General features: G+C 46.1%; 12 protein-coding genes across 12 annotated transcripts; 4 read left to right on the plus strand and 8 right to left on the minus strand.

The window, feature by feature from the left end:
* Positions 1 to 101: 101 nt before the first annotated feature.
* MCYG_03363 (conserved hypothetical protein) lies at positions 102 to 1541 on the minus strand (the record flags this gene model as incomplete). Its single annotated transcript, XM_002847811.1, has 4 exons — positions 102 to 484; positions 557 to 1192; positions 1244 to 1359; positions 1474 to 1541. The coding sequence occupies 4 exons, from the start codon at positions 1539 to 1541 to the stop codon at positions 102 to 104; spliced, it is 1203 nt and encodes a 400-aa protein (XP_002847857.1).
* Positions 1542 to 2452: 911 nt separating this feature from the next.
* Positions 2453 to 2997, minus strand: MCYG_03364 (mitochondrial 37S ribosomal protein MRP2; the record flags this gene model as incomplete). The annotated part of the gene is made up of 3 exons (XM_002847812.1): positions 2453 to 2515; positions 2589 to 2760; positions 2891 to 2997. 3 exons carry the CDS (start codon positions 2995 to 2997, stop codon positions 2453 to 2455), a joined length of 342 nt encoding a protein of 113 aa, XP_002847858.1.
* A 1408-nt stretch (positions 2998 to 4405) lies between these two features.
* On the plus strand, positions 4406 to 4984 carry MCYG_03365 (DASH complex subunit SPC19; the record flags this gene model as incomplete). Its single annotated transcript, XM_002847813.1, has 2 exons — positions 4406 to 4537; positions 4598 to 4984. 2 exons carry the CDS (start codon positions 4406 to 4408, stop codon positions 4982 to 4984), a joined length of 519 nt encoding a protein of 172 aa, XP_002847859.1.
* Positions 4985 to 5588: 604 nt separating this feature from the next.
* On the minus strand, positions 5589 to 8078 carry MCYG_03366 (S-adenosylmethionine-dependent methyltransferase superfamily domain-containing protein; the record flags this gene model as incomplete). Its single annotated transcript, XM_002847814.1, has 1 exon — positions 5589 to 8078. One exon carries the CDS (start codon positions 8076 to 8078, stop codon positions 5589 to 5591), a length of 2490 nt encoding a protein of 829 aa, XP_002847860.1.
* A 392-nt stretch (positions 8079 to 8470) lies between these two features.
* MCYG_03367 (sialidase) lies at positions 8471 to 9697 on the minus strand (the record flags this gene model as incomplete). Its single annotated transcript, XM_002847815.1, has 2 exons — positions 8471 to 8692; positions 8714 to 9697. The coding sequence occupies 2 exons, from the start codon at positions 9695 to 9697 to the stop codon at positions 8471 to 8473; spliced, it is 1206 nt and encodes a 401-aa protein (XP_002847861.1).
* An 858-nt stretch (positions 9698 to 10555) lies between these two features.
* On the minus strand, positions 10556 to 11726 carry MCYG_03368 (conserved hypothetical protein; the record flags this gene model as incomplete). The annotated part of the gene is made up of 4 exons (XM_002847816.1): positions 10556 to 10927; positions 11006 to 11311; positions 11419 to 11604; positions 11661 to 11726. The coding sequence occupies 4 exons, from the start codon at positions 11724 to 11726 to the stop codon at positions 10556 to 10558; spliced, it is 930 nt and encodes a 309-aa protein (XP_002847862.1).
* A 497-nt stretch (positions 11727 to 12223) lies between these two features.
* On the minus strand, positions 12224 to 14210 carry MCYG_03369 (regulator protein; the record flags this gene model as incomplete). The annotated part of the gene is made up of 5 exons (XM_002847817.1): positions 12224 to 12907; positions 12959 to 13730; positions 13797 to 13890; positions 13988 to 14024; positions 14109 to 14210. The coding sequence occupies 5 exons, from the start codon at positions 14208 to 14210 to the stop codon at positions 12224 to 12226; spliced, it is 1689 nt and encodes a 562-aa protein (XP_002847863.1).
* A 715-nt stretch (positions 14211 to 14925) lies between these two features.
* MCYG_03370 (conserved hypothetical protein) lies at positions 14926 to 16397 on the minus strand (the record flags this gene model as incomplete). Its single annotated transcript, XM_002847818.1, has 6 exons — positions 14926 to 15280; positions 15340 to 15435; positions 15498 to 15877; positions 15954 to 16024; positions 16078 to 16134; positions 16208 to 16397. The coding sequence occupies 6 exons, from the start codon at positions 16395 to 16397 to the stop codon at positions 14926 to 14928; spliced, it is 1149 nt and encodes a 382-aa protein (XP_002847864.1).
* Positions 16398 to 17153: 756 nt separating this feature from the next.
* MCYG_03371 (conserved hypothetical protein) lies at positions 17154 to 18963 on the plus strand (the record flags this gene model as incomplete). Its single annotated transcript, XM_002847819.1, has 8 exons — positions 17154 to 17366; positions 17422 to 17737; positions 17790 to 17873; positions 17930 to 18026; positions 18048 to 18210; positions 18263 to 18379; positions 18434 to 18602; positions 18689 to 18963. The coding sequence occupies 8 exons, from the start codon at positions 17154 to 17156 to the stop codon at positions 18961 to 18963; spliced, it is 1434 nt and encodes a 477-aa protein (XP_002847865.1).
* Positions 18964 to 19762: 799 nt separating this feature from the next.
* MCYG_03372 (conserved hypothetical protein) lies at positions 19763 to 20496 on the plus strand (the record flags this gene model as incomplete). Its single annotated transcript, XM_002847820.1, has 2 exons — positions 19763 to 19817; positions 19889 to 20496. The coding sequence occupies 2 exons, from the start codon at positions 19763 to 19765 to the stop codon at positions 20494 to 20496; spliced, it is 663 nt and encodes a 220-aa protein (XP_002847866.1).
* Positions 20497 to 20682: 186 nt separating this feature from the next.
* Positions 20683 to 21549, minus strand: MCYG_03373 (conserved hypothetical protein; the record flags this gene model as incomplete). The annotated part of the gene is made up of 2 exons (XM_002847821.1): positions 20683 to 21481; positions 21530 to 21549. The coding sequence occupies 2 exons, from the start codon at positions 21547 to 21549 to the stop codon at positions 20683 to 20685; spliced, it is 819 nt and encodes a 272-aa protein (XP_002847867.1).
* A 916-nt stretch (positions 21550 to 22465) lies between these two features.
* On the plus strand, positions 22466 to 22846 carry MCYG_03374 (conserved hypothetical protein; the record flags this gene model as incomplete). Its single annotated transcript, XM_002847822.1, has 1 exon — positions 22466 to 22846. One exon carries the CDS (start codon positions 22466 to 22468, stop codon positions 22844 to 22846), a length of 381 nt encoding a protein of 126 aa, XP_002847868.1.
* Positions 22847 to 23089: the final 243 nt, after the last annotated feature.

Consider the following 23089-nt stretch of genomic DNA (forward strand, 5'->3'; position numbering starts at 1 on the left):
GTTCATAATTTGCTTGCTAACAGACATAAGAAGTATAATAAGCGAGCAGATGCCTTCTTCCTCCCCTATACCATTCTTCGACCATTAGCGTAATCCAGTATTTAGTTGAGCTCCTCCACCACAGCACCGCTATCAACGTCACCCTTCATCTCATCTCCAGGCTCAGGGATTCCAAGTTCCTCGCTAATGAATACCTCGACCTCCTTCATATCTGGTTTCCCATGCATACTGTCTAGCCATTTGAGCATACTCTCGTAAGCCTGTGGAATAATGCATTCGACGTTCTTAGGCTCCCCAGAGGAATAGCAGTTGCAACCAAATTCGTATCGACCGGCAACAGGTTGATCCAATTCCTTGTCAGAGATCAAGTAAGCTCGACAGCGAGTTGATACGAACTCCGCGAACTCAGGTGGGTGCAGATGGTTAGTATCGTGCAGTGGGTTTCCCAGTGCCATAGACGATATGCGAGATTTCCATGTTGACCCTGTCCACACGTGCTATTAGTACTGTTCTTTGATACCAGTATACTTCATAAGGGTATGCATGTCATTCTTACAGTGTTCGGCCAGGTACCTGACTGCAGCAAGGCTGCCTTCTGCGAGTCCGATAACGTCGATTTTCGCATCTGGCGCAAGTTTATCCAGCACCTCGTCGAAGACATAGGTAACATGGTCTTGCCAAGTTTCATTACCGGGTATCTTATTTCGAACGGTCATTTTCATGGGCGGCTCAACAGCATGCTTCCTAGGTAGAGCAAGCCAGGAAGGCAGTGAGATGGCTCGTTCACCGGCACAGTGCCACACCAGCTGGCCGGGGTTGGTTAGGATAAGACCCGGTGCAGGAGTCTTGTCCGTCTCGTCATGAGCTTTGTTTACATCACTTCCGACGGTGGTATCTCCCTTTGACCCGGACTTCGTTTCAGTGAAGGAAGCCTTCTTTCCTCCCAAAACAGCCGTCGTAAAGTCTACAGCAGATCCAGAGTTGATTGTGTCGGAACCTATAGTCCTGTATGCCCAGATTCCGAGGTCTTGAACAGGTTCTCCAAAAACCACAATGATGCGCTTGTCTGTCTTGAATGAGGGAGAAACCAGAATGGGCACATGCTGTTGGCTGGGCCTGGCACCAACAGGCAATCGGAGCGTCTCTAGACCTTGATCATGCAGACGCGAGAGTACAATGTTACGAATGCATGCTATCATTATGTTAGTATCTAAGTGAACGTAGGAGTTAGACGAGGACTCACTGTTCATCGCCTCTTTCTGCAGCTCATTATACCGTTCGTTGGCATTGATCTTGTACAAGAATTTCTCTTCTGGATTTGATATCATGCGTATTTGGTCATCGTCATTGACAAAGTATCTATTAATCACGAATCTTTAGCTTCAGCTTCATTATATCAATGTGTACACACACATCCAAGGAGGGGGGGGGTTTAGAATCAAAACCAAGCCGTTTCAGAGAGTAGAGTCTCACCCAAGCTGCTTCAAATTTGCTGGAAACACTGGATCCTTAGGAAGAGCTTCCTTCTGGAAGACGAACATGACGCCTCGTTTTACTACCGACCTGGTAGCTCGTGCTATAGGCCGAAATAGGCAGAAATGAAGTTTTCTTGGAAGATCGAGGAGAGAGAAACAGAGTCTCTGGAGGTCCAGCATTTGGTTGAAAGGAAAAGAAGTGAACTGAAAAGGGTATCCTTGATATGCAAATAAAGCAAGTGAAAGAAAGGAACCAAAACAAGTGACTGCAACAACCAGCGAGCAACTATTAAGAACCAATGAGATACAGTGTAGATGTATATAAAACAGGATGTAACAAGCAAACAAATGTTAAGTATGGAGCTTCAACCGAGGTAGCAAGTAGCAGTTTTCCGTCCAGGTAAAGCCCCTTGGGTGCAAAGGGAGCCCGTATCATATATAAGACGAGCTAGCTCCATGCTATCACATATACACTTATGCATAGCTTAGACTCTGATCCCCAGGGACATCATCCTATAGGAACCAGATGTTCGATGTTTCAGATGCTCTTCGAGTGTTTATAAAAATAGCTTACAAGAAATCAGCCTCAAAAAGCCCTTTCAAGCGGCCTGACGTGGTGGCTTTTTCGAGCTAGGCACCGCCATTAAAGAGATTTACTAGTAGCTTTGCTGAGAGCTCTCCCCTGTGTAAAATATTTATCTCACTCTAAAACACAAGTTAGCTTTTGACTCTAGGCATCAACGAAGAGAGCGAGCTGCTTCGGATTTCGTCATAAACCTGTCTTAAATCTCACGATTTACAGCTGTCTCGCGGCTCTGGCCTGAATGTTCTGACAAGCAATGAATTTCTAAATCTGTAATATACATATCCCATACAGTACCGCCTTATAACTCCTGGGTTGTTTAAACATGTACAAAAGGCGAGGAAAGCAGTCGTCTGAACGAGTCGATCGGAACAGTAAAGCGTAATATCGAGGTTTACCAACTGGCCTTCCTAACACCAGGAAGCTCTCCAGCTAGAGCTTGCATTCTGAATTGATACTGCAAGGAGAAAAGAACAAATCAGTCAGCAACATTCCATCGCCCTTCGTGGCTGTTGGGGGATCAAACTCACTCTTGCCAACTTGAAGTCTCTGAACACACTTCTCGCTATTCCTCCAGAGATACACCTGTTTTTTATTTGCGATGGTCTGGTATAGGCATGCATCTGAGAAAGCTTCAGTTGCGCCTGAGCACGTACGCGCATGGGGAGGCTGGTGTTGTGAGATATATATCGGAGTGCTTGTCTACAAAGGAGTTTAAATGTTAGCATATACATACCAAGGCTTAGAAGAAGTAGGAACTGCCCTATTGAGCAGCACAGAAAGGTATAATTCAAGTTCAATTCCTAGAAATATTGGTAGTTCAAAGGCTTACCTTTCCGGTTCATACTGCTCAAAGACTTTTCGCTTGGTATGGTCACGAATAATCCGGATGTTGACAAACCCGCCAAGGTCCAGTCTCTTTGCGCGGAAATGAGACATGATGTTCAGTAGTATCCAATTGGTCTTCCTGTGTTGCTGGTGGTGATGGCAGTTGACTTGTTGAATTTTGCTTGGTCTTTTGGAGGGCAACGGTACATTACCCAAACGGGCTAGCGCCAAGATATGGCCACTCAAAAAATCAGTCAAGCATAAATTGAAGAATAACAATGTAGATTCAATAGAGTATTTCCTTTCTGTAGGAGATTAATATTGATGCTACTCGGTAACGAGTCTGCAATTATCTCAATGGGTAGGTTTGGCGTGGTTAAACCAGTGTTTAAGACGTTACTCTACGATATTCTGGACAGATCATCGTGGGCCTGAGTGGTGATGTGCCTTGCTTAAAACAACAGAAAATAATACCCGGTGATATAATAGTACCAAAGGGAAGGGATTGTGAGATCCCTCTTTTTCAGCCCAAAAGTAGCCACCTATTCGCCATGGTCATATCCTTATCGAGAGGCTCGAGTGATGTAGCGGATAACGTGTCAATTGAAAACTGTTAATAGAATGTCTCTATGTTCAATGTACAAAGGCTCTTCTGACGTATCAAAACGGTCGGCTTCGGATAGCAAGCATTTTATCCGGCCGCGATATAAGAGTACAGTTGTTTTTCACGAGATTCCTTCCCACCAATCTAGTGTTTCCCAGCTTGCTTTGCGGCATTGGGGTTTCGGGGATCATTTCTGAATTCCTCGGCTATAAAAAGAAGTATTAGTTTCGGTGTCCATGTCATACGCCCGGTACCTGAAAGAGTTGTTGCGTTTCGGGAAACCTCGGCGGTATCCAGTCATTTCAAAAATGACTTCATCACCATATAAAGAAGCAGAGATATCGACTCACAGTTCATCATGGCGTTCTGGAGAGAGTTGATTCCGTATCCAACGACCAGGGCTATGGAACAGTTAGTCAAGGTGAGATATAGCGAATAACCAGACATGCGGCCGGGTTTGATGTGATCGAACTGGATACAGCGGGAAAGCGAAACATCAAATATGGCTGGATAACGTCAGGACGTACCAGCAACGAAGAATGGAGCAATTGGTTTGGCTGATTGAATCATTAGCAACGTCTGGGGCAGTCCAGTTTGGGGAGCTTAGATGGAGGTAACGAACCAACGAGGGCCGGGAACTTCTTTGGTAGGAGAGGCATTTTGATTGATAGAGTGAACGGAGAGCGAATTCTGTCCCGAGTTTTGCGGCGGAGATGGCGATGGCTGGTAGGCTTCTCGAGGCTTGAATGCGTTGAGGTTGAAGTTGGAGTTTCCGATCTTTTTCGTTCATGATGGAGGAGTCACGTGATAATATCTTTTTTGTTTATAAAATCGCAGTATCAAGCGTGAAGTTCACTGTACAGAAGCAACAAAGGTCCAAAAGCACTTATTTAAAGGGAGAAATCGGCATTTATCATGGCATCAGCTCTGTCATCTTCAGTTTCTTCTCTTCGTGCATCCTTGCAGCTACTTGAATCTTCAATTGATATCCTTGATGAAGGTGTAAACGATTTCCCCCGCCTCTGCAAAGTACTTCAATCTACAAGAGTAAGTAATAATAGTTCACCGGTATATTATACATATAGCTGACAGTATACGTTGACTTAGCACTTCGAATTACTCCCTGAACCGACTTTGAAAGAAGCACAGCAAGCCATTGTGGACGAAATCACACCCAGTATTTCTCATCTTATCACACTGGCGTCAAACCACACCGACAAGCTCGCGCGCCGACAGGAGGCGTTGAAAGCCAAAGCTGAGCTGCAAGAGGGGCGTTTATACCACGAACCAGGACCCTCTTCTAGCGGGAGCATGCATCATGAAAGAAAAGGAGTCTACTCTGCTTCTATGGCTGGTGGTGCCGCTGGAGGCAAAGCCGCTGAACTACGCAGGCTAACACAGAAAAAAGAACGCCTACAGTATGCTGTTGACCGATTGGAACTGCAATCAAAACAACGTGAACGTCAATTAAGGAAAAGCATGGCTGCTTCTTGAACATGGCTGGTTGGTAATAGACGTATACCTTTGAACCACAAGGCTATGTTGCAGAAGATCGCCTGGTGGTGTTTTATAGCAGGAAAATTATCCTTAAGTGACCTAACTCTTTAACCTGCTTTTATGCGGGTGAGCTAGCCACTCCAGTGTTTCGGTACGGGCACCACTATGAAGGAATGGTAAGCTTACTGTGTCCATGCTTGCCTATATGAGGCCATAATGGGGAAAACCTATTAGCTCCGCTATCTTTCGTTGACTATAAATATGACGAGAGCTAGAAAACGCGGGGAAATAGACAGGGGGAGATTACCAACAGGTCGAATCAATGGGCTCAGGCGCAGACCCAGCCATCAATATGAGCATTGCTGAGAGAAGATAATATTGAGAGAAGTGAATTAAACTACATTTTTATACAATACATGGCTAGTAATACAGTTTGTCCAAACTATGCAGAATCCCTAATATTATACAGTATACTCCGTCAATCGTAAAAATAAGTTGAGTTCCTTTCCTTATGTTCCAGTGAGATGCCTGATCGCTCGTATGTGTGTAAATAAGTCGAAGATATAGCCATATATCAACGAGAAAGCTCCAGTCTAGGTTTCTATTCACGGCCCAACTGTCGGCCTAGCTTGCGATCACGCTTCACTTCCATCTGCCTAGCCCACTTTGGTACTTTGTTTTCTTTCTTGTTTTTCTGGCCTGTTCGGCGGTCATGATATTCTTGCAATCTGTCAGCAAGTTTCTCATGGCTCTCCTCTTCATCAAGATCTTCCTCGCCATCGTCTTCAGGCCCAGCACGTCTCCGCCTTCGATCTGCGCCTGGCTTCAGTACCTTCTTTTTTATAGAAGAAGCCTCATCTGGTTTGGGGGTGCGGATAGGACGATGGACTCGGGTTTTAGCTCCTAAGGGCCATAGGTCTCCCCATGAAGATTTGCGGGCATCTCGGTATGCTTGTTTGCTGAACGAACGTGGGACAGTCCAACGCTCAATTTTCCCTTCAGGAGTGCATACGTCCATAGAGACATGACCCTTTCGTTTAATGGGCGGTAGAATAACTCGTGGCCATAAGAGAGGATCGGTGACATCTCCAGCATTCGGCTTATCAACGTCAACAGCGTGCTCATGGCCAGAGAATGCTGCGTTTGTAGCTGCCTCGTCTTGGACCAAGCCATCCGTTTCTCTCCTATCAACACCACGTTGGACGGCCAGGTAGCTGAACTCCGCATCTTCATGATTGTGGGACGGGTTTCCCAAGATACGCTGTAAGACGTGTGGTCGAACATAACGCTGTGCAAATCGACAGTACTCCTTTGGTCTCTTCGCATTTCCAGGCTCGACATACATGGGGCACCGAGCATGCGTTGTGCATGGCGCAACTATCATCCCTTTACTCTTCTCCAATGACGAACTCTGTGTCTCTCGGATAGTATCAGCAGCTTCTGCCGACTCAGGAGAAGTTATTAACCGCTCTAATATCATCGCTCTGGCGCCTCCGATAGCTGCGAAGCCTTCCTTATGCCCTTTTTCGAGAAGAATGAGTATACCACCTTTGGGGTTTAACATCGCCCAAAGATTTTGGACGTAATCTCTTTTTTGAAAGTCCTCTTCAAAATGTAATAGCGCATGAGGGGCAACTATTATATCATAGTTCTTCCGATTCCCGGGCTTATGGGGGCCGAGAGAGGATTCTCCCTTAAGGCGTAGATAGTCAGGCAACCGTGGAAGGAATGTCGTGTTTTCTAAAAGGCTGCTGACACGGTGTCGCAATGTATCAGATCCAATTAAGACGGTAGATTTGCCTTTTGCCAGGCTGTCTTCTGGATGATCAGGGTACATCAGGGACCATTCGGATCGCAGAACTTCTCTCCATGCAAAGATGCCAGCACCACCGCCACTTGCATCAAGGATACTCGGCCCTCCTTCTTTACACATAAGGCCGCGAATCCATTTTGTCCCGAGCCTTTTCCGCGTTTCCACGAGTGCACTTAGAACTGAAGCATAAATGCCAGGGTAGAGTACTGACATGAACAAGGCGCTTTCTATATGCGACATACTCTTTTGTGATGGCGTGAGAGGAATTGGATTCTTTGGAAGGGATTTATGTACTCCAATTGCATCAGGTAGTTGGGCTCCCCCAAATAATGTGCGCGCGGTTTCAGAGACATGCTTATTCGAAAAAGCAGCGTTCATTTGAGTGATAGGCCTCATCATAGTAGCTGCTGGGGCTGTGACGCTGCTCGGAGTGGTACCAAATTTGCCCTCATCTACAAATGGATGCGACCGAAGGAAGGGGTCCTCACTGTCGTATGTCGGGATTTCGGTGAAAAGCTCTGCTCCAAGGGCCGCTGCCACCTGACGAGACCTCTCTGTGGTTTGGGTGTTTAGTGCATCAATGGTATCCTCGGATATGCCCACCAATGGCTCGCTCTCCGGGGTTTGTGGTTCAGTGGAGTGATGGTCTCGCGCCATCTCAACTTCTTCCCACTCTCCATGCTTATTCTCCCGGAATATTTGGTCTTCCTCTCTCTCTGATTCTTCCGGTTTGGTGAAAACTGGCTCGCCATATAACCGCCTGTAGAGCTTTAGGCCGTCTTCGTGTAGCTCATCAGGCGGCAAGAACACGCCGTATTTTTCCCATGCCTCTCTCACCCTGGCATCCAATGCCTCTGGAGTGCGATATCCAACTATCAAACTGATAGATTTTAAAACATCTAAATCTTCGCTTGTGGCTGATTCAGGCAAATCTTCAAGTTCAAGGTCTTCGATCTGTTGGACTAATTCTTCATGCTGCGCGTATATCTTATCGAGGAGCCGGTAGAATTCTTCTTTTTGAGTGGAAGATGGGGAATTGATTGCTGACGAGTTAAATCGCTTTCCACTATCGAGGGATAATTGTGCAAAGGCATTTGAAGTGCGTGTGAGTTTAGGTAATAAAAGGCCAGAAGTCCTTGCGTATGAGACCGTCGAGAGAGCTTTTGGGCTTTGGATTTTGCAGCTGCGTAAGGATTTTAGAGATCCACGACTAGAAATTCGAAGGAAGGTCTGGGAGTACGCCGTGCGCGCCGTTGCTGTAGACCGTCGGGATATCATACTTCTCGTTCGGTGAGACAGAGAAGTGCTTTATGCCTTCTTTTCCATCGACATTAAAAAAAATCTACAGATGAATAATTCGAAGCTTCTCAGCAACCGCCAAGACTATGCTAATTTTATTTGGACTAGCGCGTAGCCGCTATTAGATTTACCTTTTTCCAGTAAACTTAAACTTGAAGTTATGCTTAAATTTGACCCTCAACCTTACTGTGAGGGAGTAGAAAAGATGGAAAGACAATAAAAAGGCACAAGTCAAGAGACAAGGTGGAATAGTCAAGTAAACACGGCAAGTAGATTCTAACTACTAAATACATTGGCTGTTTAATTGAGCTTTGTCAAATATATTGTTCTACGGCAGATTTTTTGTTTACTATATACATACTTGATCAAGTCTAGTTATGAGGCCCATTGATGATCCAGGACAAGTTGAAACGGCGCCAAATGATAGCACGATGAGACTTTTCTCCACCCTTATCTTCGTACCAGTCACTCTCTACTAATGCACCGATTTTATAATCGCTAGTCTTCGTCATGCTAGAGTAGCCACCTTCGTTTCCGACATTCTTCAGAGGAGCATCCTGCAGGTCACGGCCATAGTTGAACTTGGCAGCGTCCTTGTCGTAACTAATGCGTACACGCATGGCTGTGCGTCGGTCCACGGAGGCAGAATTCATGAAGATAGTTCTGGCTGGTTCATCCCTATTGTAACTCAGTATCGAACCCTGGCAGGCAGGGTCTGGAAGACCGTTATCCGTTGCAAAGGGGCCAAAGCCAGAGAGGGTACCGCGAGCAACCGAGCGATGGCCTTTGGGGCCTGGGCGATCATTACGGAGGAGTTTACCATCAGGTGTTTGGCAAATCGTTCCCTCGGAGCCAGCGCCCTTGAGAATTTGCATCGACCAAGTACGGTTCCCTGCTGGTCCAGTTCCGATAATGTTGCGGCCCTGCGCTGGAATTACTAGTTCGCCAGAGGTCAATTTGATGCCATTGCCAGGCCCGACAGCATCCCATGCCTGGCCATCTGGGGTCAAAGTCTTCGTCATGTCCACGGGTTTAGACCAGCTGTTGCCGTCGTCAATGCTTTCGGTGAGATAGAGGTGGCGACGACCAACCCAGGTGGAATCTATCTTTTTCGTTTTCTCTCCATTCAGCAGAACGTTGTTTCCATTCTGGCTATACGCACCGTCGTTCATGGACAAAAAGAGATAGATAGTGTTGCCATCGACAACGGGGGTAGGATTACCCCAGGTATGAGGGCCAGTGCCGACAACCTCACGCAACGATTCCCAGTCGCTAGGGTTTTCGCCGTTGTTGGTTGGAGTCTTGGTACGTTTGTAGACCAGATTGATGTCACCGTAGTCTCGGTTGTTGTGGCGGCGGCCTTCAGCGAAAGCAAGAATACGGCCAGTATTGGTACGGATGACGGCAGGAATTCGAAACGAGTGGAATCCAACTCCGCTAGATAGCTTGTCTGGCGAGGGCATATTTTCACTTTTGAACAAGGCATACTCCTTGTGATACTGAGCAGCCTTTCCTGCCGGATCATCGACTTTCGCTTGGATAACGGTAGCTGAAAGGGCAACTACCGCCAGGGAGACTAGCCATTGCTTAACCCCCATACTGATGGACTAAATTCCAAGGATATCGATACTCAGGTTGAGATCCGGTAGCGGGACAAGTAGGTTTAAAGGAGAGAATTTAATGAGGTTTGATATTGAGATTCAGGTACGAGCCTGGCATTCAGGCTCTGTAAAGGCTGGAGTCAGAATAAAACTGCATTTGAGAGTTGACCCTTTTATATACTATAGATAACTGATCTCGTGGTCGCATAGAGCCGATTTCATTCCGATGGAACATCGTATGAATTGTGACATTGTCCGCGGTGATGAGCTTCTTGTCCATTGTGCCTCACGAGACAAATATCCAAAATCTGCCCATGTGCATCTTATTTCCCATCGTGATTGGCCATTTATAGGGTTCCCGTTCGTTTAAGCACTGAAACGCTATGTTTAGCTATCCTTGACTGATTTACCTTGGGTTCGCAAGGGGTTCTCGAATCGCAACATGTGAATCTAAAATTAGTAGGAGCGGAATGGTTATGTTACCTACACAGCACTCGAAAACGGGTTGCTATCATAGGTAAGTCGGTAGAAAGTCAACATTTTGAGGATTGTCCAAGTAACCGCTGCTGCTCACTCTTCAAATCCTAGTTTTTCCCGTTGATAAGACGCTTGAACCCTCGTGTAGTTGGCCATAACGTGACGACACTATAAATAGAAAAATATAGACACGGATGAATATATAGCACTGCGGGTTCCGATTATGCCGACTCCGAAGTTGATACTGTGGGGAAACGGGCAGCCTAATACGAGATAAATTAAGTGCACATAAGGAAATACCAGAAAGTCCGAATACGATGGGTGCAGAGTTTCAATGCTGGATTGAAGACGTTTAGATAATAGGATATGAGGCATAGTTTAGTCACTCTCATCTCCCATTAGGATAGAAAGAGCTTCTCTCCACCTTGCAACTTCATGTTCGAGTGCAGAGATTTTTGCCATGGCAGATAAAAGGCTGGGGTCTTGACTCTCCACCCTGACTTTTTCTTGGACCGTTACTTCTTCACCATGCCATTGGAATACATCTCCAGTTTCGTCATGAGTGGGCTGTTTCACACCAAAAAGCTGATCCCGTAAAGAGAACCCGCCTAAAGAAATGTTTGGTGCGAAAGACGCCGCTGGAACGGATTCTGTTGATGTGGGTTCGAGAGTGCGAAGATAGAGCACGAGTGCAGCCTCTGAAATTGAGAGGTGAAATGAGAGGTAAGGCGGAAGTGGTGGATCAAAGCTCTGAATATGGAGTCAGCGTTATCCGTAGTTCCACTTAACCAGACTTACGGACGGAGTCTTTGAGGGTGGGGATCCTACCTTCTCATGAGCACTGTCTTCAAACCATGGCTGCTTAATCCCTTCTCCATCCCCCTTCAATGTTTGTCTGGCTTCAGCTAAATTATCGCCAAGGAGCTTTAGCTGACCTGCTATAAAATTTGCATTCTTTGGATCCCCAGTATATGTGCTAATATCCACAATATCGAGGCTATCATTTATGAGACGACGAACAGATGAGAGTTGGCCGAGAACAAGCTCAGGAGCAGCCGGGTTGGACGAAAGGCAAAGTCGAGTCGACGGCGAGCCGCGTGGGTGAGGTAAGGAATTTAAACGGAGTTGAACATCCTAGAATTTTGCACTTGTAAGCAGGGGCCCTCCACATTCAATTAAATTCTAGTTAGTAGATCTTGAATATAGTCATGATCTGTGGTGTCTCCATGGAATACACGTACTCCTTTAACAATCTTCGAGCCCATCCTTGTCACAAAACCCTTGACGCACTCTGATCGCATTGAGGAAAGCACGAGTGTAGATCCTGTGTCGTTCGGCGTGAGAAGAGCGTAGCACTCTTGCAGCCCGTCCCGTAAAGAAGCAAGCGTCCCTTGTAAAGAGTTCAAAAGCCATTCCAATTCTCGAGACTAAGTGGTTGATTAGTTGTATCCAGGTTAAGATTTGGACTTTAAACAGGACATACTAACGACTGTTCCTCTCTCTCCTTCAGATGGTTAGGAGGAAGAGAAGGATATGCCCAAGCAGCCATATTTATGCAAGTGTAGTATGTCGTTGTACTGCGATTGAAGGGATGAAAGTTGTGGGCCTTGAAGATGATGCTGCTGCTGTTTGCCCTGAACTTCAGACGTCATTTTTGGTTTATTACCTAATCACAGCTACTTACGGCAACCAATAGCGCCCTCTTATGCAAGTCTGACTTGATAGCCAAATGGACCATTTAAGATCATAGAAGAGAGATATAGGGGAACCAAGGATTGTATTTTTAATGGTAAATAGTTTGCTGTTCTAAGTCCCTATGAAGATATTATAAAAATAGCAACGAAGTAAAGGCGGGTTATTGATGTCTAGAGATAAAAACACATTTAAGGGGGTTCTATGGAGTGCCTAGAAAGGGCGCCAACTTATAAACGAAGCATGTATTAAATTCATTGGAAAAGGATCAAAACATTATCATCAAATATTCCTCTCCGTCTAATTTAGCCATTTATGTGTGCTTTTGTATGTTCCCCCATTTTTACCCTAAATCTATGCACCGTTCTCAACCACCTGTGGAGGCTCCACAACACCACGGACGCCTCCCTTTCCACCGATCTCACGGGCGGTTATTTGGACAGCAAGTTGCTCACTCACGCTGACCATAACCTCAATCTTGCCACGGGGCTTTACATCGCGGATGGCAAACTCAGCAATTGGTTTCGAGACACTCCATGAAATTTCGCGGATTTCCTCTTCCTCTTCCTCCTCATCGTCATCGGAATCGTCCTCATCATCTTCATCCTCAGCCTTTGGTTTAGGCTCTACCTTTGTGACCTTGATTTCGCGTGTGCCCTCACAAATACGGACAAAAACGTCACCACCGTCCTTTGGAGCGGAGTACTGAGCGGATCGACGAGCTGGGAGAGCAGTCTCGGTGTTCAAGAGTGGCCTGAAAATGCCAGTGGTCTCTTCAGAAGACACGAGCTGAACTCCAATAGCCTTACTAAGGTGAGGGGCAACAGTGACCATCGGGTGGGTGGATTGCTCGATGTCGGCCATTTCAAATTCTTCTATGAGAGAAGCTTGAATGGCGGCTCCCCTGACAGTTACGTCGGACGGATGGATGGCCGTGGGGGAGGTAGCCGGCGCAAGAACGGTCGTGGTTTCAGGGAATAAGCCCTGGACAAGCCGAGCAATTTTTGGGGTATGAGATGTCCCACCGCAGAGGATGACCTATAGCTCAGTAAGTAGTGCGCTCATGAATTCAGCGTAGACTTCACAAACCTCGTTAATGTCAAGCAGATCAAGCTCAGCTTTCTGAACTGCCTGCTCGATGAGTTCGGTGAAGCTTGCAAAGACCTTTGCGGAGAGAATTTCGTATCTTAGACGGTTCACATTGGAGGTGAAGTCAATACCATTAACCAGACTCTCGACGCTTAGAGAGGCATTTGTACCGATACTAAGAGCCTTCTTGGTAGCTTCTGCCTCCAGTTTTAGTTTAGCCAAGCCGCGGGCTTCTTCTCTGGGATCTGTCTTGTGTTTCTTGATGAACTCCTTTGCGAAGTGGTCAATAAGGACCTGGTCCAACTGGGCACCTCCTAGTTCGTAGTCATGGGCGGTGGCCAAAATGGTATACATCCCACCTCTAGATGCGATGACGGTAATATCGGATCTCGTCCCACCCAGATCAGCAACAACAACAAGCTTGTCGGTTACGACAGCTTCAGGTCGGGCATCGTAAGCTACAACAGCGGCCACAGGTTCGTGGATAAATTGAAGAACCTCAATACCAGCGTTCTTCGCAGCCTCCATCAAAGCAGATCGCTGAGCATCGGTGAAATTTGTGGGGACAGTGATGACTGCTGCATTGACTTCTTTACCAACATACTCAGATGCGGATGTCTTCATGCGACGAAGATGACGAGTGGTAACTTCGGATACGGTGAGTGTGCTTTTCTCTTCATCACTACCTTCTTGCACCGTAAAAGCAATAGTGGATTCATGCTGCTGGGGATGAGCGGACTGGTGGCATGGTGTAGGATCTATCGATTTAAACCTAGAGATAATATGATGGTCAGCCAAATCTCTTCCAATTGAATATTGGCTCGGACAGGAATATTACTCTTTTCCAAGGAAATCTCTGAAAAACGCAATAGTGTTGGTTGGATGTCTGACAACCTGCGATTTGGCTTGTGTCCCGTGGTATTCTTCACCGTCTACATATGAGATGATAGAAGGTATTTGGCGATCTAAAAGAAAAATTTTTGGCGATCAGTTTGGTCCGTATTTGACATGAGGGGGGATCCCACTAACCTCCATCTTCATTTGCAATTACCTCTGCTTTTCCATCCTATCCAAGTAACGTACAGAGTGTTAGGAGAGCAGACAAGGAATTAAGAAGCAATGATATCCAATGGTATAAATTGCAGCTTACAGGCGAAGTATATGCAATGGAACTGTAGGAGTTGCCAAAGGAAATACCAATGGCACACCGCTCAGTCGCATCCGAGGCGACGCCAGCAGCTTGGTCGCTCATTTTTTCCTTCTTGCAAATAAGGATATTATACCAGCCCAAGAAGAGTTATCCTGTCAATGAAGATTTGTGCTGACGGGATGGAGTTCGTGGTGAACGCAGAAACAACTTTTGGCGGCACAGAATATTAGAGGGAAGAAAAAGTTTTTACCTTTTGGGCGTGTTTTTTTCTCTAGTGGGCAGAAAGCTTATCGATAACTAAGAGTGACGGCTCTACATGTATATTAAGAGAAATCTCTTCTTCGACCACAAGCCTTGAAGAGTAGTAAAATAGCTATATGATACCTTTCTTTAAAGCAGCTCATAGTAAGGAGTTTGGTAGAATTATCTAGGGTGAAAGCTGTGAGGGGTCGTCACTAAATCGGCTCTCTCGACATTTTATTGAAGCGTATAAGCGCCAGACGATGACCAATCACCTTCCAGAATAAGCGCAATATCATCCGCGAAGGAAAAGCAGCTTCGGAGAACTCGCCTTGATCAGTCTTTTTAGCTGTCAAGACAGCAGAGGTCTTCTATATCTGTCTTCTCCGCCTACTTGAAGGGCACACCAAGAGGGTGCCACAGCCTGTTCGGTCGCCCCTTAACACAGGTCAATCCAAGGACAACCGGAAAAGTGCCATATACATTTTCGTATCAAGCTATATACATTGCAGCGCATCACATCTCATTAAACCCTTCCATCGTTGACATGTCCGCGAAACAGATCATTATTATCTTTTTACTTACCTGGCGTTGAAGACTGGTCGATACGAGTTGATTTGGCAATCACATTTTTCATCGGGACAAATGTGGATGAAGGGCTAGAGGTGGAATATACCCTTGTGAGAAGTCCCAGCCTTCCATAACTGTTAGTGGGTTTATCCGGCCAGTCATGGTGGTCCTCTTTTATATCTGATGATGAATCGTACTGTCCTCCTTGTGTCGACGAATCATCTGTCTTTACCCTCGTTCTGGATAGAGACATTTTTGATAGAAGTTGTGAATATAGTTCGCCCTCTTGTATAAACTTCAGCCAGAATGCATATATCGCCGGCGCGCAGCTAACGATAACGGTTCCAAACACCTCTGCGAATCTAGAATATGGTCAGTTTTTTTTTTCTCTCGTTGCCCCAGCCTTAGATAGATAGCTCACGTTGTGAGGGTAAGAGTAATCCCGTTCCACAGCGGATCCCCGCCCAGATATAATTTAATTCGGTATCCAAGCCCTGTTATACTTGCAGTAACAGTTCTTACAGTTGTTAGTAGCCAATTTTTATTTTTATTTTTTTAGAAAAAGGGGACACAACTCACAAAAGCCCAACTACGAACACGCATGTCAGCCCAATCTTCTTCGTCCGGGCCACATGTAGATTGGGGATAATGGCAAATGGCAACGCGAATAGTATGAGGTCTGCGAGTACCGAAAATGAGCCAATAAAAAGTTGTAGAACAACTGGTTCTGCGCATCTTGTGAATGCAGTGTTATCCCAAGGGGCTCCATTTCTAGGGAGGCAGTATACCGCCGCTAGAATGATATTAATCCCGTAAACCAGGAGCATAACTATAATAAGTATGTAGCAGGTTCGGCGCATCCATCGTACAGTATTGAATATGCGGATGTAAAGAGCTAGAACTGCAGCTTTTGTCGCCCACTGGGCTGGGGCAGTAAGCATTTGTTGTGCGAATTGTTGCTGCGATAACAGTTAGAAATTAGATAGACTAGTTGATATATTATGTTGGAATCAGTTAGAATCAAAGCTCACTTACTTTGATGAATGATTTGGTGACAAGGCTAGCTGGTGCATCCCATGTATGTGTTGCAGCGCCGCCTCGAGCGACTAACAGTAACGGTTAGGTGGTTATCACCTATAAGAGACGGTGGTAGACATACGATTGTAAATTATGGCCCAGAATCCAATACCTGCCATCTCTCCAAATACACAGAGGTCTGGTATAGGAGTTATCTTGTCAGCAGCGTTCGCTTACGAAGACCCGGTGGACTGGGAATGTTGGATACATACAATCATCCAAGCACAGCTTGCCCATATGCTTATAGTTGGTGAAGAGGCGCATCATGATACATAACGTGCTGACGCATATAAGTGTTAGGCCCAGCACTAGAACAGTTGATTCCCGGGAGGGGGGGTCGATGAAGTTGGGCGGAAGGCCATTTGGATTGGGAGCAATCGGAAATGTCGATAGATCCGCCATGACAGCAGCGTTGAAGGGTTAACTGCTGTGTAGCTGTAGAGGATTACTATTCCAACAGCTCATGAGATTGTGAGGGGGAGAAACAATTTTAGAGCAGAAAGTCTTCCATGGGTGAAGTCAGCCAGCGCGTCGTCAGAAATGCAGAGCAGGTATATCAAATACAAATAAGAAACCTGAAGGATGAGTGCGCACGCAAGGCTCGATCGTGCTTCTCCACTGCCAAATCATGTATCAATCCTTTGAGACAGGGTCTAGCATCATGGCGATCAAAATCCCTGTCGGGCGCATCCTTCATGCAGCTTCAATGCAGTCACCTTTGCATTGAATACTACCTCATCACTATAGCCTATTGAGTTTCTCCTCGTGGCATTCTATACGAAACTGCCGTGCCTTGATATAATACCCGGTAAAATACGGACAGACGCCAGAGATACAGGAGAGACACAGTAGTTATCCCTGTGCGCAAGGCTGAGTGAAGAAAAGTAAGCTGGCCGCCAGGTTCTCGGTAGAGGCAGTGAAAGCTTATGTATATTAGGGGGAACTTATTATTGGGGCCAAACAAGGCTTGGAGCCATAGAAGCTGAGGTAATGTTACAAGTGTTATGTAGTTGCTGCTGTACTCCGTAGATATACGCTAAGATGCTGAACATATAAAAATGGGCAAGCCTAGAGGATGAGGTTTACCCTAGTCAAGAAAAGCTGGCCCAGAATAATCCTCCGTTCTTGATCATTCAAAGGCGCGAAAAGAAAAAAAAAATGCTGCTTCTCGCCCTTAACCTAGATGCCGCTTTGGCCATCTTGCTAGGTAGCTCGATCATAGCTCTATCTTCGTTTATGATAGCAAGCAACGAGCTCAAATCCCGCATCTTGTCACCGCTATACCTCCCGATCGCAGTTCTAAGACGACAGGCCAGAGCATGGCTTTTTCTCGTGAATGGTCCCAATCTCATTCAAGCTGGATATGATAGAGTATGAAGCAATCCGACATGGGGAGATCATACAGATAAGCTGATTCCTAGAGCAGGCAAAAGGAGCCCCTTATGAGGTCCTCGCGCCTGACGTTCGCTGCATAGTCGTTTCATCAGCCAACCATATCAAAGAGATCGATGCCGCTCCGGACAATGTGCTCTCGCTTCAAGCAGCTGCAAAGCAGATGCTTCAACCGAAATACACTATGAATAATTTCAACTGGTTTGACAAAAGGGGAGTTGAGGGCACCCCGCTGGTCCGGACCCTTCGTACCCTCCTTACCAACAATGTACCGAAACTCATTCCAGATATTCGAATGGCCATATCTGGAATGTTTGATGAGTTGCATGATTCTCTCCCAGTTATGAACGGTAAGGGACCAGAATAGGCATATCCCGCGACGTACAGCTAACAATATTTCAGGGGTCAAGGCTGCCCCATTATATCCAATGGTTAAAGAAGCTGTCGCTTACTCCAATGCATTGGCATTCTTTGGCCAGGAGCTAGGTATCTATAACCCAATATTCAATATCCGAATACGCGAGGCTAATGGAGCATCTTAGCCCAAAACAAGGAGTTTATGAAGGCAGCAGTTGACTTCATAGAGAACACACTTCTGATAGCCGAGATAATTCGTTTACTGCCAAGCTCTATCGCTCCGTAAGTCAAGTCCGTCCATAGCTTGGGAGCCATAAATAACATCTGGCTTGTTAGAACTGTCGGAAAGCTGCTGGCCAAGCAATTCCGATCCCATGACATCCTCCACAGCACCTTAATACCAGTTACTGAGGAGCGACTTCAGGAGAGAGCGCAGAAACTACTAGGGCACAACACTCCTACTCATGTAAGCGAATAGTCCTTCGTGAACTCACAGATATGTGCTAATAAAAAAACAGAAAGATTGCATTCAGTGGGTCATGGAATGTTCGCCGAAGCAAAAACCATGGTCTGCGGAGAGAATTGTGCACGAGCTGATGGCACTTTGGTTTGGATCCGTCCACGTTGTTACCACGGTAAGTAAAGGTATCATATTACGTCCACTGCATGGCTTACTGACTGGGGATAAGACCGTCTGTTTTGCAGTCCATGACCTCTGTTTGCATTCGGAGTATATTGAGCTGCTTCGGAAGGAGTTGGAGGGGCCCCAATGGGAAGCCTTTGAGAAAACAGGCAATGGACTCCCGTTTCTTGACAGTTTCCTCAAGGAATCAATGCGTACAACTCCCGTGGAATCAAGTAAGAATCTCTATCTTTCATTCTTTTCAATGAACCTGTATGGGACTTTGACAGGAACTAACGATTTCTTCTTCAATGGGATACAGTAAGCACGCGTCGACAGGCATTGCAACCTTTTGAACTGTCCGACGGAACCAGGATTGAAGTTGGCGAGTGGTTCTGTACGCCACAGAGAGCCATGATGAGAGATCCAGCAAATTTCGAGAAGCCACTCGAATTTCACGGCCTCCGCTTCGTACAACCAGAGCTACTCGCTGACCTCAACGGGTCTCCCTTTGGAAAATTAGAGACCAATAAGCCCACTCAGCTCACAGATGTGGCTGATTGGCAGGCCTGGGGCACTGGGCGCATGGCGTGGTAAGTGATCCTTGCGATTTTATTTTTATCCTCAGAGCGAATAGAACTAACTGATCCACCAAACTATAGCCCTGGACGATTTTATGCCGCAGCAGTCATGAAAATCATACTCAAGCTGTACATCACCAAATACGATATGGAACTCTCGGACAAGGAGGAAGCCCGCTGGTTCACGTGGAGATCGTTTATTTACCCGCGAGGAAGTACCACGGTAATCCTTCGGCCTAGGGAGTCAAATTAGTGGGGGTACAATGTAAGGTTTACCATACCGTATAAATATCTTTTGCACTGTTTTCACATGTCGAGTATATTAGTTCTGAATAGATAGCAAATGTATTTTTCACGTCTCGGTTCTCACACAGCGGTACTTCATCTGTTCTCTTGACTGTGTGTCGGTTGTTGTTTATTGCTGTCAAGTTAAGCATTTTGCTTTTTGTGTTTGAGGTATCACGTGAACATCCATTTTTAACTTACTTCACAACTTATGAAAGATCTCGATATCCCAGACGTTCGTTCCTTCATATCCAGGCTTTCTATATCAAAAACTCCCAGTTGTCACACACTACGCGCCTAGCATATATTACCACTGGAGTTATACCACGGACCTAGCAGGCGGTCCGTAATTGATACTCATAATACTTAATAAATCTGAGGTATCCAGTGACAAGTTATCGATGCAACAACCGATAGATTCTGGCTTGGTTATGTAATCGGAAGGCGAGGGGTTGCATAGATGTATATGTATACATAGTATTTGTATATATATACGAGGAGCACCGAATTAATGTTGTGGCTTGCCTACAATGGCCTTAGTTCCTGAGGGCAAGGCATTCCTGGAGAAAGATGATTTCAAAAAAGGTAAATAAATGAACTATTGGACAGGTAGTAGCTGAGGCAGGGAGAGCTGATACAAGCACCATGACCTGCAGGCCTCGAGGCTCTAGACGAGGAGATGGGCAAAAACGAGATGGTTGTCGCCTTTGCGCCTATCCGGTTGATTGCGGCAGGCGGATTCTTGGCTGTGATGCTTCTTCAGAATCGGACAGCGACTGGCGACCTTGATTACCTGATAGAGCCTGAATGGGCGACCGACATCGATATCCAGAAGCCGCTTAAAGATGCGATTGTCAAGGTCAGCCGAGACCTTGACTATAATATCGAATGGGCCAACGAGGACCTATCTTTATTTGTTACAATGGACGCGAGAGATTATCTTTTTAGCAAGGCGAAGGAGCAGAATATCGTATTATTCAAAGGAGCTTATCTTATTGTCTTAGCTGCGCCAATAGAATGGGCGCTAGAACGGAAGATAAGGAGAATCCATGCGGCAGACCGCGGGCGGAAGACCAAATTCGACCTAAGTGACTGCCTGGCAATGCTCAGATATCTAAGAGGGCAACAGAATGGGCCGCTGGATCGTGAGCATATTCGTACCCTAAATGTGAATAACTTTGATATCATGCCCGATGAGAAGACGATGGATATTATAGCCACGGCCTACCGCGAAAAGTTCGACGAGGAGATATTTAAGAGTTGATACTCCGTGTGTGGCTGACTGTCTAGCCGTTTTTCAAAGAAATTAGACGTTCTGATACCATGATAAGAGGGCTTTGGAAGGATGGCTAGACCTGGGATGGATAGGCATCTCCCCGAATTTTCACACTCAGCGCAGTCAAAAAAAATACTGAATTCATCTAGCATATGGCAGCAATATCTAGTCCTCTCATATAGTGTATAGCCAGCCAACATTTGTAACGATATTACGTTTCGAGAACGTCTTGCTGCAGCCTTTCTCTTCAAGCACGAGCTGATTTTCTTTATTTATAAACTTCTGCGGTAGTCCTGCTAGGTTTTCTGGCATGATCGGTGGTACATATTTAGCCCAGTTGGGTCCAGATACTGGTGTATATGGGGGGTATGGGTCGCTATCGGTGTTTCGGATTATATGCTGGCGGTTCCTTCTCATCCCTAGGCTTAGTCGCCAGTTAAACGCAGTAACAAGCTCTTCAACGAGAGATGCGATAATTGCATATCGTATAGGGTCTAAGTCCCGAGGGTCTTCAATTGCGTCTAATTCCCAGCCCCGATACCAAAAATATTCTGTCTCTTGGCCCATTGGAGCATATTCGCCAGAAGCCATAGATTCATAGAGCCGATAAAGTGAGCGTATCGAGGTATCTCGCATACACCAGATCGGTATACTAGTGTATATATTAAAATAGCGCCTCCTCTCAAACATAAGAGGTTCATTTCCTAGTATTTCCTTCACAGGTATCGGCTCTGGCAGGGGAAATCGCCATGTCGGCCATGGAATAAAGAGGCGGAAGAGAGCAAGATAGGGATGCTTGTGAAGTCGTCTGAGGCTATAGATACTACCCCGCAGCGCAAGGGGGGTCTGCAGTCGATAACGGATACGTCTAATGAAGACTCTGACGGCCAGCCAGAAGGGAAGGGTGCGAAGTTTGGGCATTGTTGATGCTGAAGCCCGCGTTGCTCGTTTCAACGGCCGAAAGGAGAACCCGCTGTATTGAGCAGGAAAGATGATCACGTGAATTACAGTCTATCCTTACGTTATCTGAGCAAATGCCATGCCATTGGCTGGATTTATTTATTTAGGGACGGATTATAATTGATCCGTATTTGTCAGATATCCCATGGTTCCCATTGGAGCAGGTGACGCAGAATGATGATTGGATGATTTATGATCGTTAAGCCTGCTACAACGCCAGATAGATCTACAATATCGTTATACATTCATATGTACATTACTCCGTACATCTTATGGTAATAACTAATTACTTATGCCCGGGATTACTACTATCCATGGAGTATGTATGTACATTCATCCTTGAAGCACAACTTTCAGGTCATCCTTGTGTACTCCATCCGAATGTAGTAAATGCAGGTATTTATGCTTATATCAGCGGCCGATGTTAAATTCCTTTCTTTGCACTATGGCCCCCAGCCTGTAGGTTGCTTTCCCCTGGTTTGGTTATGAATATGCGAGTCATCATTCTTCCTGCTAGCAGCCTCAATTATGGCCCAGGTAGGGCTAATTTCCGATACTGAAGCAATATCATATTGCAAAGGCTGAATATATAATCACATCATCGGTATCCTTGGTGTATCATTCGGTCCGGAGACCCGAACAAGGGGGACCCTCAAGGGCTTGGTTTGAACAGGCAAGTCACAGGCCAGATGCCAATCTTCAGCCCCAACTTTTGAACGGGTGTCTAATTGGTTGGTTAGCAACCAAGCCCCGAAGGATTTGTTTGTTGATCTTTGATAAGAGGCAAGGATTAGTTACCTCTGCTCTGACACACCTGAAAGAACAATCGCAGCCTCGTCCAACTGTTATGTTCTCGTGGAGCACCCCCCTACAAATGCAACCCTGAGCCCCTTCAGTTTTCTCTTTTCCAAACACACCCAGCTCATCACCAATTTCAAAGCGCTTCTCCATCTCAAGAAACACTAAACACGAAACGAGCCCTTGATCAGCCCACGCGATGTTCGATAATTTTACCGCGTGGCACATCCCGCCCCTTTTTGTGGCGACTGCCACCACCTTTGGCGGATTGATGCCATTCTGGAACGCTGCTCATGCCATCGGAGAATTTGGCTTGCCCAATCGCATCGCGATCTCAAAGGAAGCACAGGCGGTTATGATCACGGCGTCGGGACGCACCTCAGCACTCGGACTCGCCCTCTTCGCCTTCTACTCCCAGGGGAAATTCCGTGAAGTCGACACTATCATGATGATTCTAGCCTATGTTGGCCTGGTTGACGGCTATGTGTGCTGGCGCGAAGGGGTGCCTGGCAGAGCCATCTTTAGGGCTACTTCGGGGCTCCTCATTGCTGCGTGGGGCTGGTTTGGCATGACAAGTTAAGATGAGTTAAGTTGTCGAGCTGGGGGCGGGTTTTTGATCTGCAGGCGCTAGACAAGGGGGATCCATCAGCCACCAACCGCTATTCTTGACGTTTCCTCTGTTGCTGCTTTGTTTCTTCCTTGTTCCCACACATCCCGTCACATATACTTCAGCTGTTCCTGGTATCAAAAGAGTCTTCCATGGCATATGTTAGTTATTACAAACCCAGCCTTGCGCTATTTTATCCTGTCCACCACTGTATTA

The sequence above is a fragment of the Microsporum canis genome, genomic scaffold, assembly GCF_000151145.1.
Source record: "Microsporum canis CBS 113480 supercont1.3 genomic scaffold, whole genome shotgun sequence".
NCBI lineage: Eukaryota > Fungi > Ascomycota > Eurotiomycetes > Onygenales > Arthrodermataceae > Microsporum > Microsporum canis.